The 13,786-nt window shown below is 36.3% G+C and overlaps 1 protein-coding gene across 2 annotated transcripts in view; it reads left to right on the forward strand.

Annotated features, from left to right (window-relative positions):
- mfsd2ab (MFSD2 lysolipid transporter A, lysophospholipid b) overlaps nucleotides 1-11,331 on the forward strand; it is a 57,785-nt gene extending 46,454 nt beyond the window's left edge. For both annotated transcript variants that reach the window (XM_028818605.2, XM_028818604.2), the window contains exons 10-14: nucleotides 4,523-4,606; nucleotides 5,063-5,175; nucleotides 5,353-5,496; nucleotides 6,201-6,377; nucleotides 9,665-11,331. In XM_028818605.2, the coding sequence (XP_028674438.1) occupies nucleotides 4,523-4,606; nucleotides 5,063-5,175; nucleotides 5,353-5,496; nucleotides 6,201-6,377; nucleotides 9,665-9,707 (561 nt within the window). In that variant the 3' untranslated portion in view covers nucleotides 9,708-11,331. The remainder of the gene's footprint in view (nucleotides 1-4,522; nucleotides 4,607-5,062; nucleotides 5,176-5,352; nucleotides 5,497-6,200; nucleotides 6,378-9,664) is intronic.
- Nucleotides 11,332-13,786: the final 2,455 nt, after the last annotated feature.

Genomic DNA, 13,786 nt, shown 5'->3' on the forward strand with positions numbered 1-13,786 from the left:
TTGGGTCCTGCAGACACCACCAGGGGGTGCTGTGTTTGGGACTCCTGAGCCCATGTGGGTAGCATATACATCACACCCGGAAGTGCAGCCAGAACTTGGTGATCAAGCACCTGGAGCACTTCTGGGTGAACTATAAAAGGAGCCAGCGACCACCACTCAGCGGCCAAAGTCAGGTGGAGAAAGGACAAGGTTGCCTGGGAGGAGAGGTGGTGCCAGAGAGAGAAGAAGAGTGATTGGTTATACTTGTTGTGCTTTATTTGGGACTGTGTGTTACCTGTGGGACACGGGGAAGATGTGCACCCACAGGGAAAGAAAATAAAATAGTTTTTGTTTGGACACGGGAGGCACGTGTAAAATAATCTATGTCGGGTCGGGCGCTATACAGCGTCCATTCTTATATATATATATATATATATATATATATATATATATATATATATATATATATATATAATATAGATAGATAGATAGATATCAGACACTGTTGAGCTTGTTAACTATATTATAAATGCAGTATTGTTTAAGCAGTCCAAGAAATCTTCAAAAATGTGTGTAGGAACTGGATCAAGGATGCAAGTGGACAATTTTGAGTTGAATAAATATTCTGCAAAGTTCAGGATATCTTGTTGATCTTGTCTACTATTCATTTTAATGAAAGAGAATAGGCAGGTAAACACTATTTAGTTGTATTTATTAGGCAAGATAAATCGTCTAAATTACTTCTAAATGTTTGTTTATTGTTAACTTCTTGACTCAACCTAGCCAAAAAAAACATTTTTAAATTCTGAAAATGTCACCAGTCACTAGCTTAACAAAATCGTTGTTATCCTTTAAATGTAAATGTATCATTAGTAAACTCAATTGAGACATTATGCAAAATTCATATAGGTGAAGAGATAGTAACTAAATAATGAAATACTATATAATAAACCTGAAAAGAACAGCAAAACATAAGTACAAGCAAAGTGATTAATACATACAACAGCAAATACACAAAAGCAAATTCAAAATTGATTTCAATAAACTAGTGGTTTAATTTAGATAAATAATTAAGTTGTTTCTTTAGACAGAAAAAAATTCACAATTAGGTTCACTTTGTCTCATACGAGAAGAGAACAGAGCAAAGTGGTATTGTATAATATACTGCATGTTTAGATAAAATGCTTGACAAAAAAGAGAAACAATATGAATTGGCATAGATGAGCTGTTTTACACTGGTCTTGTCAATAGTGAAAATATATCTTTGCTGGAACTTGATAATTGTCAAAAACACTGACTGAACTGTTGGGTGTTATGTCTTGATGAAACAAATAGCTTTCTAGAAATATGATGAACTTGTTTGCCTTGTTTGGACAATTTAGTTGAAAGAAAAGGTTGAATAGGACATTCAGGCTAGCTAATTATACTATAAATTTTGATGTTCATTGTTACCCTGCATGAAGTTGTTTTTATAGTTATACATCATATCTATCTAAAATATGAAATAGAAAAGCATTAAATTTGATTAACTGCAATAGTGCAAGTAGAGTTTTTTTGTTTGTTTGTTTCAGCTGAAGAAAACTAACAGTACACTGTTTTGTTTAGAAGCAAATAGGATAGAAAAAGTCGAATTGGACTCATTGTTGTGTTGAGCAATCTGTTTCTCCAAGGATGAATAGCGATGCTTTGTTTTGAAGTTTACAAGAAAATAAAAGTCTGGTCGTGGGAACCAAATGATCCCCATTATTCTGATTTCCACCAATGGATTTGGTCATCTTTTCAAAATGTGCAGTGGGGGATGGGAGTTAAGCCATTTTGCAGTGGCTTGTTCAAACTGAGAAGAAACCAGAAAATAGAATTCTATTAAGAGAAAAAATATAAATATATAGTTTACTTGCTCATTGAAAACATTTAAAATTAAAATTGCACTCAAAAAGGAAAATTTGCAAACTGTTTTTTAAAAAAAAAAAAAAAAAAGAAAGAAATTGCAGAAATATTTAATACGTTAGTAATTTAGTAATCAATGTTTGGTAACTAACCCAAGGATTATGTTTTCAACTTTAATTATATAACTATTATTAAATTAGCATGTTAAAGGCATAATCTACTTTCAGTATAAATGCTAGTGAATAATATTTCAAGTAAATCAGGATTATTCAGTAATTTTAAATTTTGCACTGTTTATATGAAATGTGGATACATTTCTTTTAAGACTGAATTCTGTAAGAGTACAAGAAAAAACATTTTGCATGAACATATTTATTAACTTCATTGTTATTTCTAAGATGGCACACTGATAGTGCTACTGCTTTGCAGTCAGGAGACCTGGGTTTGCCTCCAGGTACTCTCAGAATGGAGTTCGCATGTTCTTCCTAAATCTTCATGGGTTTTGTCTGGGTGTCCTGGTTTCCTCTCACAGTCCAAAGACATGTGGGTTAAGTGGATTGGCGATGCTCAGTTGGTTCCCCAGTGTGTGGTTGGGGTGTGTGTGTGCGCACATGTGCATGTGTTTGTGTGTCCACCCTGCATTGGACTGACGCCCTGTCCATGGTTTGTTCCTGCTTAGCACCCTATTCTAGCACATCTCCAGTACTCTAGGATTAATTGGTGATCTTTTTAATAGCCAGATATGAGTACATATGGATTTATATCCCACAGTGAATGGGTGTCTCTTGCAGGGCTAATTCCTGCCTTGTTCTCAGCATTCATAGGATAGTAGTTCTCTAACCACAAGTGTCATCATTAAGTAACTTTTTAACTTGAGCTTTGGTGACTCTTCCCTTTATAAGATATTTATTTTTGAAATACAGAAAAGATTGTGCATAAATTTCTTAGAGGTGAACAGTAGAGATTTACCATAAAATATGTAAGAATATATGTAAGGATATTTGTACTAAGAAAAGAACTACATTATGCATAATTAACTAAGTAGTAGGAGAAAAGAAATATGGTGATGGCTATAATTGTTTGTTCTCATGCACAGTTAACTCCTTTGTTTTATGTTATAGTAAGCTAACAGTGAAGAATTATATTTTCATTAAAAGCATGGACAATGCATTTGTCAAAGTTCTATTTATAATTCTAACTGAATAATGACATTTCTGTAACATACTGTTCAGCCTCTGTTTATCAATATTCTATGCGAGTGTCTGATAATGCCCATTCTCAAAGTGATTTAGTATATAAAGTATAGAACAGATTGTGAAGGAAAATTGAAAAACCTAGGCTGAAGGATTCCTGAAACATAAATATGTTAGCATTTATAATATATAAAGGGAGTGAGTTTAATTACTGTGCACCTGTACTGGCTGACCTCCTTTCTGTAAAATGTGTGCTCCTACTAAAAGCAACACAGAGAGTGGTCAAAGCAGACTACACAGTGTTAGTAACAATATGCAGTGCCAGTACAGGAGAGTACAGTTGTGTGTCGAGACTATCCAAAACCCAAACAGAATTCAGTGTCATCCGGATGATTCATGACCAGCCACTCTTGTCTTTGTCCATGACTCAGACTGTAGTTTTATTATACAGTTGAAGAGTCTATAATTTAATATCATTTGAAAGCTAGAAAACAAAGTTCAGCCAAGTGAGATCAACCCATTTATTCTAAATAATTCTTTCTAGGACACAGAACTACCTTTTCATCCCCTCAGTGTCATCTCATGTATTGGAACTTTCCTTCTGCTTATTGCTTCCACCTTATATTAAGAATATCATAATGAAGGAAAACAGGTATTTTAATGCTGTAATGCTTCAATCAAAAGAAAAATAAACTACTATAGTTCTTGCATATATACATGAACAACGTGTCAGTAGCCATCTAGTTCTAATTGATTACAGAATAAACCTACTGTATTTCTGTTTTCTATGTTTTAAAAGTCAAATTTTAATTGTAAAGCATATCACAACCCTGTTGTTTGTTAATGACCACATGATTGACTATGCTGTGTGTCCCAATAATTCATATTATGCTTTTTGATGCCTAACACAGAGACTTCTTGGTGTTTTACAGTGATTTTTTAATTGATGTTAGATGTGCATCATCTCATTTGGGTAATAATGCAAGTAGCTGTTCTGATCCCTACATTCAACACAATTTACATATTGTATGTTTTACATATCCACAGATATCTGCATTTATTTTTCACAATACAAAAGTATTTTGTTACTTTATTTTACATAATTGTTGGTAATGTATTGGTATTGTTAAATGACATTTTATTATTTAAAAATTCAGCTCTAATGTACTATTATAATGTTAAATGAATTTAAGGTCCATAATACCATAGGCATTGCATGACCAGATTTTTAGCAACTGCAAAATCCTTCTAGTAATTCTATTAAAGCTCCATTAGTATATTGTGACCAATTTATTTAAATAAAGAAACTAATCTTATTATATTTAGGTAACTTTTAAATGAAAATGTGTGTCTTTAAAGGACTAAAAGTAGTTAAACTGTTTAAAAAAATATCTGACATAGGTATTACATAAACTTATTATTAGAGTAACAAAACATTAAATAATTTCAATCTCTTTTTCTAGCTTTCAGCCACATTGACTATCCCATTTTGGCAGTGGTTTCTCACAAGGTTTGGGAAAAAAACAGCAGTGTACCTTGGCACCTCGGTAAGAGACTTTTCAGTAAAAAGGTATCTTAAATATATCTTGTACTTTAGGAGCAATCAATTGCTGAAACTTTTATATTTGGCGCACTAAAGTTCAGTTTTCCATGTGAGTTATAATAGATATTCACAATGGCCAAACCTGTCAGAGGTATTTACTTTACTACATATTTTAATGATTTGATCTGAATAAGTAACTGGAAATGGTCACCTTTTTATAGACTGTGCAGCAATGGCAAGAGATGAGTTGGTATACGCACTATTGGTCCCTGACTATCAATAAGCATTTTTTTCAGAGAATTAGGATGGCTTAGCTATTAAGCTTGATGAACTGAATGGTCTTCAGTCATTTGTGAAATTTCTCATGTTCCTACATTCCAAATATAGTGAGGCCATATGTGGTTTTAAGCAGCTAACAGTTTCAGCTAACTTAATCCTAACACATATTTTTCCTTTATAGTGGGTGGTACCCTTCATGATACTCATTGTGTGCCTGAAAAGCAATCTTATCCTTGCTTACTTGGTCTCTGTTGCTTCTGGGATTAGTGTAGCTGCTGCCTTCTTTCTTCCTTGGTGAGTTGTTAAACTGTAATTAACAAACTTCAGTTATTTTATTCAGTCAAAGAATGTATGATGAGGATATTCGTTGACTTTATTTGTTTTTTTTTTTTGTTTGTTTTTTTTTTGCTATTTGGTGAGTTTAATTATTAAATCTTACTGGCAGGGTACTGATTTTTTTCCTTTGTACAGGTCCATGCTTCCTGATGTGCTTGATGATTTTAAAATAAAAAATCCAACATCCCAAGGCCACGAGGCAATATTTTATTCCTTCTACGTCTTTTTCACTAAATTTGCATCTGGCATTTCACTGGGGATCTCCACACTCAGTTTGGGGTGAGTATAAATCATTAAATAACAAATCTTTCCAGGTTAGGGTTAGCTGCTGTCAATAGAGGACATTCAAGAAATATTATTGTATACAGAATGTTTCAACTATTTTGTAGTGTGAAGATTGCCCCATGTCAAAAATGAAATTCAGGCCAAATGTTTTCCCTGACATTTTCTGTTAGGTAACTTAAAAACATATCCTACCAAGTGGCGCATGAAAAGTTGCCTTTACATCATGGAGTACATGCTGACATGACATTTTTAGAATCTATATTGTCAGCGCATGAAAAGTTTTTTCTATATGATCTGCAAAGTCAGTTACAAACTCAGGGGTGCGAACAGAAGAGTTTCTTGGTTTCTGTGCATTTCTGTTTTTCAACTGCGGAGCTGTGTGTTTGGCAGGAGCACTTGCAATAGGATTTTCTTTCATAAATCTGTCATGTCAACTAGAAAGAGTCTGTATAAACATACTGCTCCATAATTGAAATGCGTTGTTCCAATGAATTACCATTACCAATGTTATCATTGGAAAATAGAGCTTGTAAGAAATATAGAGACATATTATATTGATTGACTACCACAGCACTCTAGCATACAGGTTCTTGAACTTGCTCATGTGCTGTAGCCTATTGATATTTTTAATTTTAGGCCTGTGTTGTTATAGTACTTTCTATAGTACTTTTTTCACCTGATACCTTTCTGCATTTCAGTTTTGCTGGATATAAAACCAAAATGTGCACCCAAGCTGATGCAGTGAATTTAACCCTCAAGATTCTTGTATGTCCAGCACCTATTGTATTGATTATCTTGGGCCTCCTCATCTTCAAGCTCTACCCAATCAATGAGAAGACTCGTCAACTAAACAAAATGAAGCTAGAAGTACTAAGGTAAACTTCACACCTGACATTTAAATAAATCTTTTAATAGACATAATTTTTAGGGCCAGTTAGGTTGAAAAAGGAGTATTAAATCATATTGAAATGCATAACCCAATGTGTCCAGCTACAGATTCAGTTTTAAATGCTATGGAAGCACTATCAAACATGAAGGCACATTGGTAATTGGAAGAAGAGACAGCTAACAGATAGTTCAGGTCAAGTTGGGAAGCATGATTGTATTTGGTTTTCCAGGCTCATCCACTCTTCTTTAAAAATATCCATCTATCCAACATCCAACACGCTATATCCTAACTACAGGGTCACAGGGGTCTGCTGGCACCAATCCCAGCCAACACAGGGCGCAAGGCAGCAAACAAACCCCAGGTAGGGTGCCAGCCCACCGCAGGACGAAACACACACACCCACACACCAAGCACCCACTAGGGACAATTTAGGATCGCCAATGCACCTAACCTGCATGTCTTTGGACTGTGGGAGGAAACCAGAGCACCCTGGAGGAATCCCACACAGACACGGGGAGAACATGCAAATTCCATGCAGGGAGGACCTGGGAAGTGAACCCGGGTCTCCTAACTGCGAGGCAGCAGTGCTACCACTGCACCATTGTGCCACCTTCTTTAAAAATATAAAAATGGAAATTTATTTAAACTGACCTACTTTTATTTTTTGTAGATTCTAGTAGTTCCAGCCAGTTCAGTAGGTCTTCTTGAAACCTTGTAGCCTGTGGATAGCTGATAAAATAATTCATAAAACTGGAAGAAAGTGTGTAAAATAAAGTTAAAGTAAGAGAGATTAACTACATCAGGAAATGCGTGATGATGTCACTAATAGATGTGGTGTAGTTATAGTCATTAATAAATGTGTTTAAAAAAAAATACAAAATTCTTATTTTATTCTCTGGATGCAGGTGTTAAAATACAAATTTAGTTTTGTATAAAAATCTGGAGCTCTGAAATAAAAACTGGCTTACGCATCTATGCATTCATTGAATCTCTTGGTCTCTGTTGTGTGTTTTTTGTGAAGAGATGACAACCAAGTGCCTACACCACCTTGGTGGTTGTATATGCAAGTGTGCCATGAGATGTATTGGCACCTTCTCCAGGGCTGACTCCTGCCACTGATAAAAGATCCTGATAAAAAGAGATTTGGGAACAGAATTTTGAGGCAGCGAGACATATATTATTGATATGCTTTTATTCTCTTCTCCATCCATCCATCCATTATCCAACCCGCTATATTCTAACTACAGGGTCACACAGAGCGCAAGGCAGGAAACAAACCCCAGGCAGGGCACACACACACCGAGCACACACTAGGGACAATTTAGAATTGCCAATGCACCTAACCTGCATGTCTTTGGAATGTGGGAGGAAACCGGAGTACCCGGAGGAAACCCAAGCAGACACGGGGAGAACATGCAAACTCCACGCAGGGAGGACCTGGGAAGCGAACCTGGGTCTCCTAACTGCGAGACAGCAGCGTTACCCACTGCGCCACCGTGCCGCCCCTATTCTCTTCTCCTTTAAATTAATTTTCACCTGTTACTATAAGTCAGCTATGCAGTATGACAGATCATGATGCACTGATTTTTGTTCTGTTAATGTTTTTATTAACATATACTTGGTAATTCTGTAAAAGCAAAATAATTGCAAAAATATGTTCTATTTAATCAAAAGTAATCATTTGAATGCTTAAAGAGTAAATGCTAAAAAACTTTAATATATCTTATTAATAAGTACACTATTATGCAGGCACACCAGTGTAGGCTATTGTAATATTGTGCTTTCCTTTAAACACTTGCACAAAATGTAATCAAAGCCCTGTTTTGTCATCTTATGGCTGTCCATATTACTGCATGGAACCTCCCCCTTAACCAAAAAGAACACTGTAGATTTGGCAAGGAATATTAGAACATTCTAAACGAGAGACAAGCCATCCAGCCTAACAAAGCTTGCCAGTCCTTTCTGCTCAGTTCTTCTAAAATAAAATGAAGTATACTTTTGAAAGTCCCAAAAGTCACAGCATCTACCACACTACTTGGCAACTTATTTAATGTGTCTGTAAGCCTGAGCATAACCTCCTTGGACATGTACTCTACACTTTGTGCTATATAACCTAACCTTCTGTCTTTTTAATGGCTTCTGAACACTGTCTCACAATTGATAGTGTTGAGTCCACTATGCCTTGTAAATCATTCTCATAAGGTGTACTTTTGATTTTCAGACCTCCCATCATGTATTCAAACCTAACATTTATACTTCCTATGTGTGCTTTACATTTACTTACATTAAATTTCCTCAGCCATCAGCCTACATGCTCAACAGATTCTGGATTATCTGCCAATCCACCTAGTTTGCTATCATCTGCAAATGTAACCAGTTTCTTACTTGTATTCCTATACAAATCATTTATATATTAAAAACTGCCCTAGCACTGACCCCTGTTGAACACCATTCTTAACGTCAGGGCAATTCTTATAGGGTTCCACGCACCATAACTGTCTACTTCCTGCATCTTAGCCCTATTTTGCATCCATCTACAAACACCACCCTGTACTCTCACTTCTTCACGTGGCACCTTATCAAATGCTTTCTGGAAGTCAAGATAAATTATATCATATGCTACACTTTCATCATATCCTTTTGTTGCTTCCACATAGAATTCCAGCATGTTGGTTAAACATGACCTTCCTTTTCTGAAGCCATGCTGACTCTTCAGTAGAACTGTTCTTGCCTTGTGCTGCTGAATCTTTCCCTTAATAATTCATTCCACAAATTTACCTGTGATACATTTAAGCTTACTGGCCTGTAGTTTCTTCAATCTGCATGGACACTCTTTTTATTTAACGGGATAATATTTGCCATTATTCAGTCCTTTGGAATTTCCCCAGTGTACAGTAACTTACTAAAAATTGTTTAAGGCAAAACACACAGTAGAGGAACAGTAGAGCTACTGGGAGACATTTATACCAGCTCTAATGTGAATTCACCCATCTACTGTCTGTTCAAATCCACCTGATCCGTTGTTAGGTTCTGGTTTCCCACGGTACAATTACAGCACTTGAGTGTAAGGTAAGAACCAACCCTGAACAAGGCATTATAGGCCATACTTGGGCACATTCACTTGTGCACAGCCAGTTTAGAGTTCCCAATCGAGTTAATCTGCACATCTTTGTCATGTTGAGGAAAAACCAGCTATGAATGTGTTGTCACTAAGCCATTAAGTATATGATTTGTTTTTTTTTTTTAATTTCCAGTTTTAATTTTTCTTTACAGAGACGACATAGCTCAACTGGATACTGACTCCAGTACAGTATAAAAGAAGAGTTTATGATGACTTTTCTTGCCTGCCTAAACCAAAGAAAACTGAGACAAGTGCAGCTTTGAAGACAAGAATCCAGTATTTACAGTAATCACCGGAGTTCTTTGAAGAAAGGGATGGAATGGCTTCAAGTTTGAAAATAACACTAATTGGATCTTGTGGTTTCAAAAAGATTTTAATTTTTCTGAAGTCTTTTTGTAAGGTTCCATCAATACTACTGAGAAAACCTGAATGGTATACATATAATTGCCGTAATTATGCACCTCAACATATTTATGAACAAGGCTACATAATGTTATAAATTGCAGAAAAAAAACTAAAATTATGGCTGACCAAATTTAATTTTGGTAGATTGTACATTCTCTATATGTCAGAAGAAGAGAGACTTATCTCTGCAATGCACTTACTGTGGAAGGACATAAAATTACTAGTACACACATTAGTCAGAATTGTCTGCCTCTTTATCAGGTATTACAACTCTGGCATCTTTGGTTCTCACTGAGGTGCTCTTTAAACCTGCATTCATGAACATGCTTTTTCCCAAGCATTCCCAAAGGTGTACTTTTTTGTGTGCTGAATACCACATTAGTTTGTGCATCATTTACCTTTAAAGTTTTTTTCACATTTAAGAGTAAATCATCCTGTTATTTACACTTTGAGATGAAATCTTAGAGGATAAGAAAATTAATTATGAATTTCAGATAAAACACCCATTGCATACCTTTTAATGGCTGTTATGGTAAGTCAGGAAATGCAGAAGACTCTTCTAGAGTGATCCCAGAATCAGGACATGTCAGACTAAGACAAACCTGTCTAACATTGCAAGTGACGTTACAGGGCATTTGGCCTGCATGTCACTTAGTCCTTGCCTGTTTGATCCCTCATTTTCTTTCCTGTCTGCTCTTCAGGAAGTAATTTATTTTCTTGAATGCCTTATTTACAATGTTGCACACGGTTTTTGAAAACCATTGTCAAGTAAGTCTTTTCTGAAATGATGGAACTTTGCTACAGTATATTTTCCTTCCATGTTACTGAGACCAAATACAAACTGGACTAGGAAGCAGTACTGTATGAAGCTGAAAACTCTAGACAAAACCATGTTTCTGACCCAAGGCTATGTCATCCTGACCTCTTGTTGTCTTATTTTTGTATAGTGTACTTTACTGAGAATTTTAGCAGAAGTTTTGCAGATCAAAACCTAAACAGTGCCTATTTTGACATACAAATCCTTTGAGCTAAGACTTTAATTTAAATATTAAAGTTGAGTTTATAGGTCTGAGGTATTGCTTACCATAAAACATTAAATTGTGTCTCATTTTTGTGGTGGCACTTACTTCTAATCCAGGAAATCTACCTTATGGTGCTGCTGTATAGCTAATTCTATATCTTGTATTTTACAAGGTAATTGTACAGGAACTATTTTGTATATAGGAACTAAAGATGTAGTGTGTGATAAGACAATGAGCTGTTAGTATTGTAATTTAAAAAACTGTAATATTGTTGAGATTGTTTACATGTACATACTAAACTGTTTAACTTATATTCAGCATTCATTTATATGTACAGAACTCTAGTGTTTAAATTGATTTGTGTTTAGATGATTAAAAAAGCTGGAACAGGGTGACTGGAAGTATTTATTTTCCCCCATCTAGTAAAACTCTTTATCAATTCAGAAAATATTAGCTATTGAATTACTGTATAAATAGTTTAATATGTTTATTTTTATGTGCAGGGAAATATATATCTTGATTCAGTTCTGAGTAATTCCTTTTTTAAAGTGAAATAGTTATTTAATAATCTTTTTTCATGCTTCAGCATTTTAGAAGTATTCATAATCAAGAATATATTCAGAAAAATCGAGCACAGGTATTACAAGAATTATTTAAATAAATTAAAATAATTTAAACATGCACAATAATTTAAGTAATGTGTTGTACTAAATATTGTATATGTAAGACAGAAATTTAAAATTTTCTGTTTTTCATTTAATGTATATACATTAAAAAAATTGGGCATAAACCATAAACTCCATGAAATATGTAAAAAAAAAAAAAATTTGAAATTTTTTTTTATTCCAAGCATGTGTGTATGTAAGTATGTAATACCAGAATCGCCTATAGAAATTCAGTGTGGTCAATATCTGGAAGCAGATGGAGGTTTTGAATGTTACAAAGGGTGTAATGAGTAAAAATCCTGGCAGCCAGTGTCTGTGGAGGTTAATTTCAAACAAAGTTGAAGACTTAAATTCATGTTTATCAGGAGTACAGTGCAAAGAGCACCTTTGGGATCTTCATCTGGTATTTTTATATATTCAGTTGTTGTTATTTTGTTTTCTCTTTTTAATTACTAAATTTCGACTGGTGGTCACTGGTTGCTCATTCAGCAGTGGCTTGCCCTCAGGTGTGTATACTTTTAATTTTCTTCGTTTCTTTCATAATAATACACTATAGCAGATGCCATATTTGTGTGGCACATGATGTTATTTATTCATGTACAGACAAACTCTGTGTTTCAGAAGTGAACTACTTTGGCTACTAATTTACTAGACATATCCTTAAGCCAGACCCAGGAAAAAACAAGGTAATCAAAGAAATGAAATCATAGAATTAGAAACTCAGAGTGATTAATTATCAATCCAAATTCACTGCAGAACTTTCAGAAGTAAACTACCTAGATGGACATATCACAACATGGGTAATGTACCACCCTGTCCTAAGACGGCAGCCTGTCTGTCGTGCTCTCTGCATTTACGTTGCTTTTCTTCTTCTTTCTGTTTTTCTCTTATCTATTTTAGTTCATATAGTTAATTTTTTTTTAGTTTATAGTACTTGTATAGATAGAGTAATTATTTATTTATTATGACTCGCTAAAAATTTCAGCTTCAACTACTGCACACCTCTGAGATGACCGCGAGGCCACACGGCTCCTGTGTTTACAGCCGGGAGCAGCTGCTGGGGCTCCGGCAGCACAGCCGCGCCAGTATTCGGCACGACATCCCCGCGGAGATCAAGAGGAACTACCGCGGCTGCAGAGCCGGGAAAGCACGACGGCTGAAGAAGAAAAGATTTCGTCCTGCTCTCCCGTCAGTAGTGACTTGGTAATGTTAGATCTCTGGCGAATAAGATGGACGAGCTGGCAACGCTAACAAGGACAGAGAAAGTTTTCCGGGAGTGCAGTGTTATGTGTTTCACGGAGACATGGCTGCACGAAAACATCCCCGACTCTGTTGTGGATTTAAACGGGTTTCAGTGTGTGAGAGCGGACAGGGACACCGGTAGGAGCGAGAAGAAGAGGGGAGGAGGACTCGCTCTTTATGTAAACAACCGCTGGTGTTCCCCCAGTCACGTTAAGGTGAGGATGGCTGTGTGTACTAAACACATTGAACGCTAACGCGGCGCAGGCGTATGACGCCATCAGCTCGGTGACCGCGGACCTCCTGACTCGAAGTCCGGCCGCGTTTATGGCCGTAACGGGAGACCTTAATCACACAAACCTCTCCACTGTTCTACCCACATTCAAGCAATATGTCGATTGCAAAACCAGAGACAATAAAACACTGGACCTGTTCTATGCCAATGCTACTGAAGCATACACCTCCATCTCTCTCCCTCCCTTGGGCAGGGCTGACCACAACCTTGTCCATCTCCGGCCCCTTTACAAACCTGCCGTCCAGAGACAACCCGCAGTCAAGAAAACTGTCATGAGGTGGACAAGGGAGACAGAGGAGACTGCAGGGATGCTTTGAGGCAACGGACTGGGATGTTCTCTGCAGTTCCCATGGGGACAATATAGACAATCTGACAGACTGCATCACAGAATACATTAACTTCTGTGTGGACACTGTTGTTCCCAAAAAAACTGTTCGTTGCTTCCCCAACAATAAACCCTGGGTAACTAAAGACATCAAAGCCACACTCAACAACAAGAAGAGAGCTTTCAGAAACGGTGGCAAAGAGGAGTTGAGACTGGTACAGAGGGAGCTAAAATCTAAGATTGCAGAGGGGAAAGACTGCTACAGGAGGAAGCTGGAAAGCAAACTCCAAGAAAACAACCCCAGGGAGGTGTGGAATGGAATG

Source organism: Erpetoichthys calabaricus, chromosome 14 (genome assembly GCF_900747795.2).
Source record: "Erpetoichthys calabaricus chromosome 14, fErpCal1.3, whole genome shotgun sequence".
NCBI classification, from domain to species: domain Eukaryota; kingdom Metazoa; phylum Chordata; class Cladistia; order Polypteriformes; family Polypteridae; genus Erpetoichthys; species Erpetoichthys calabaricus.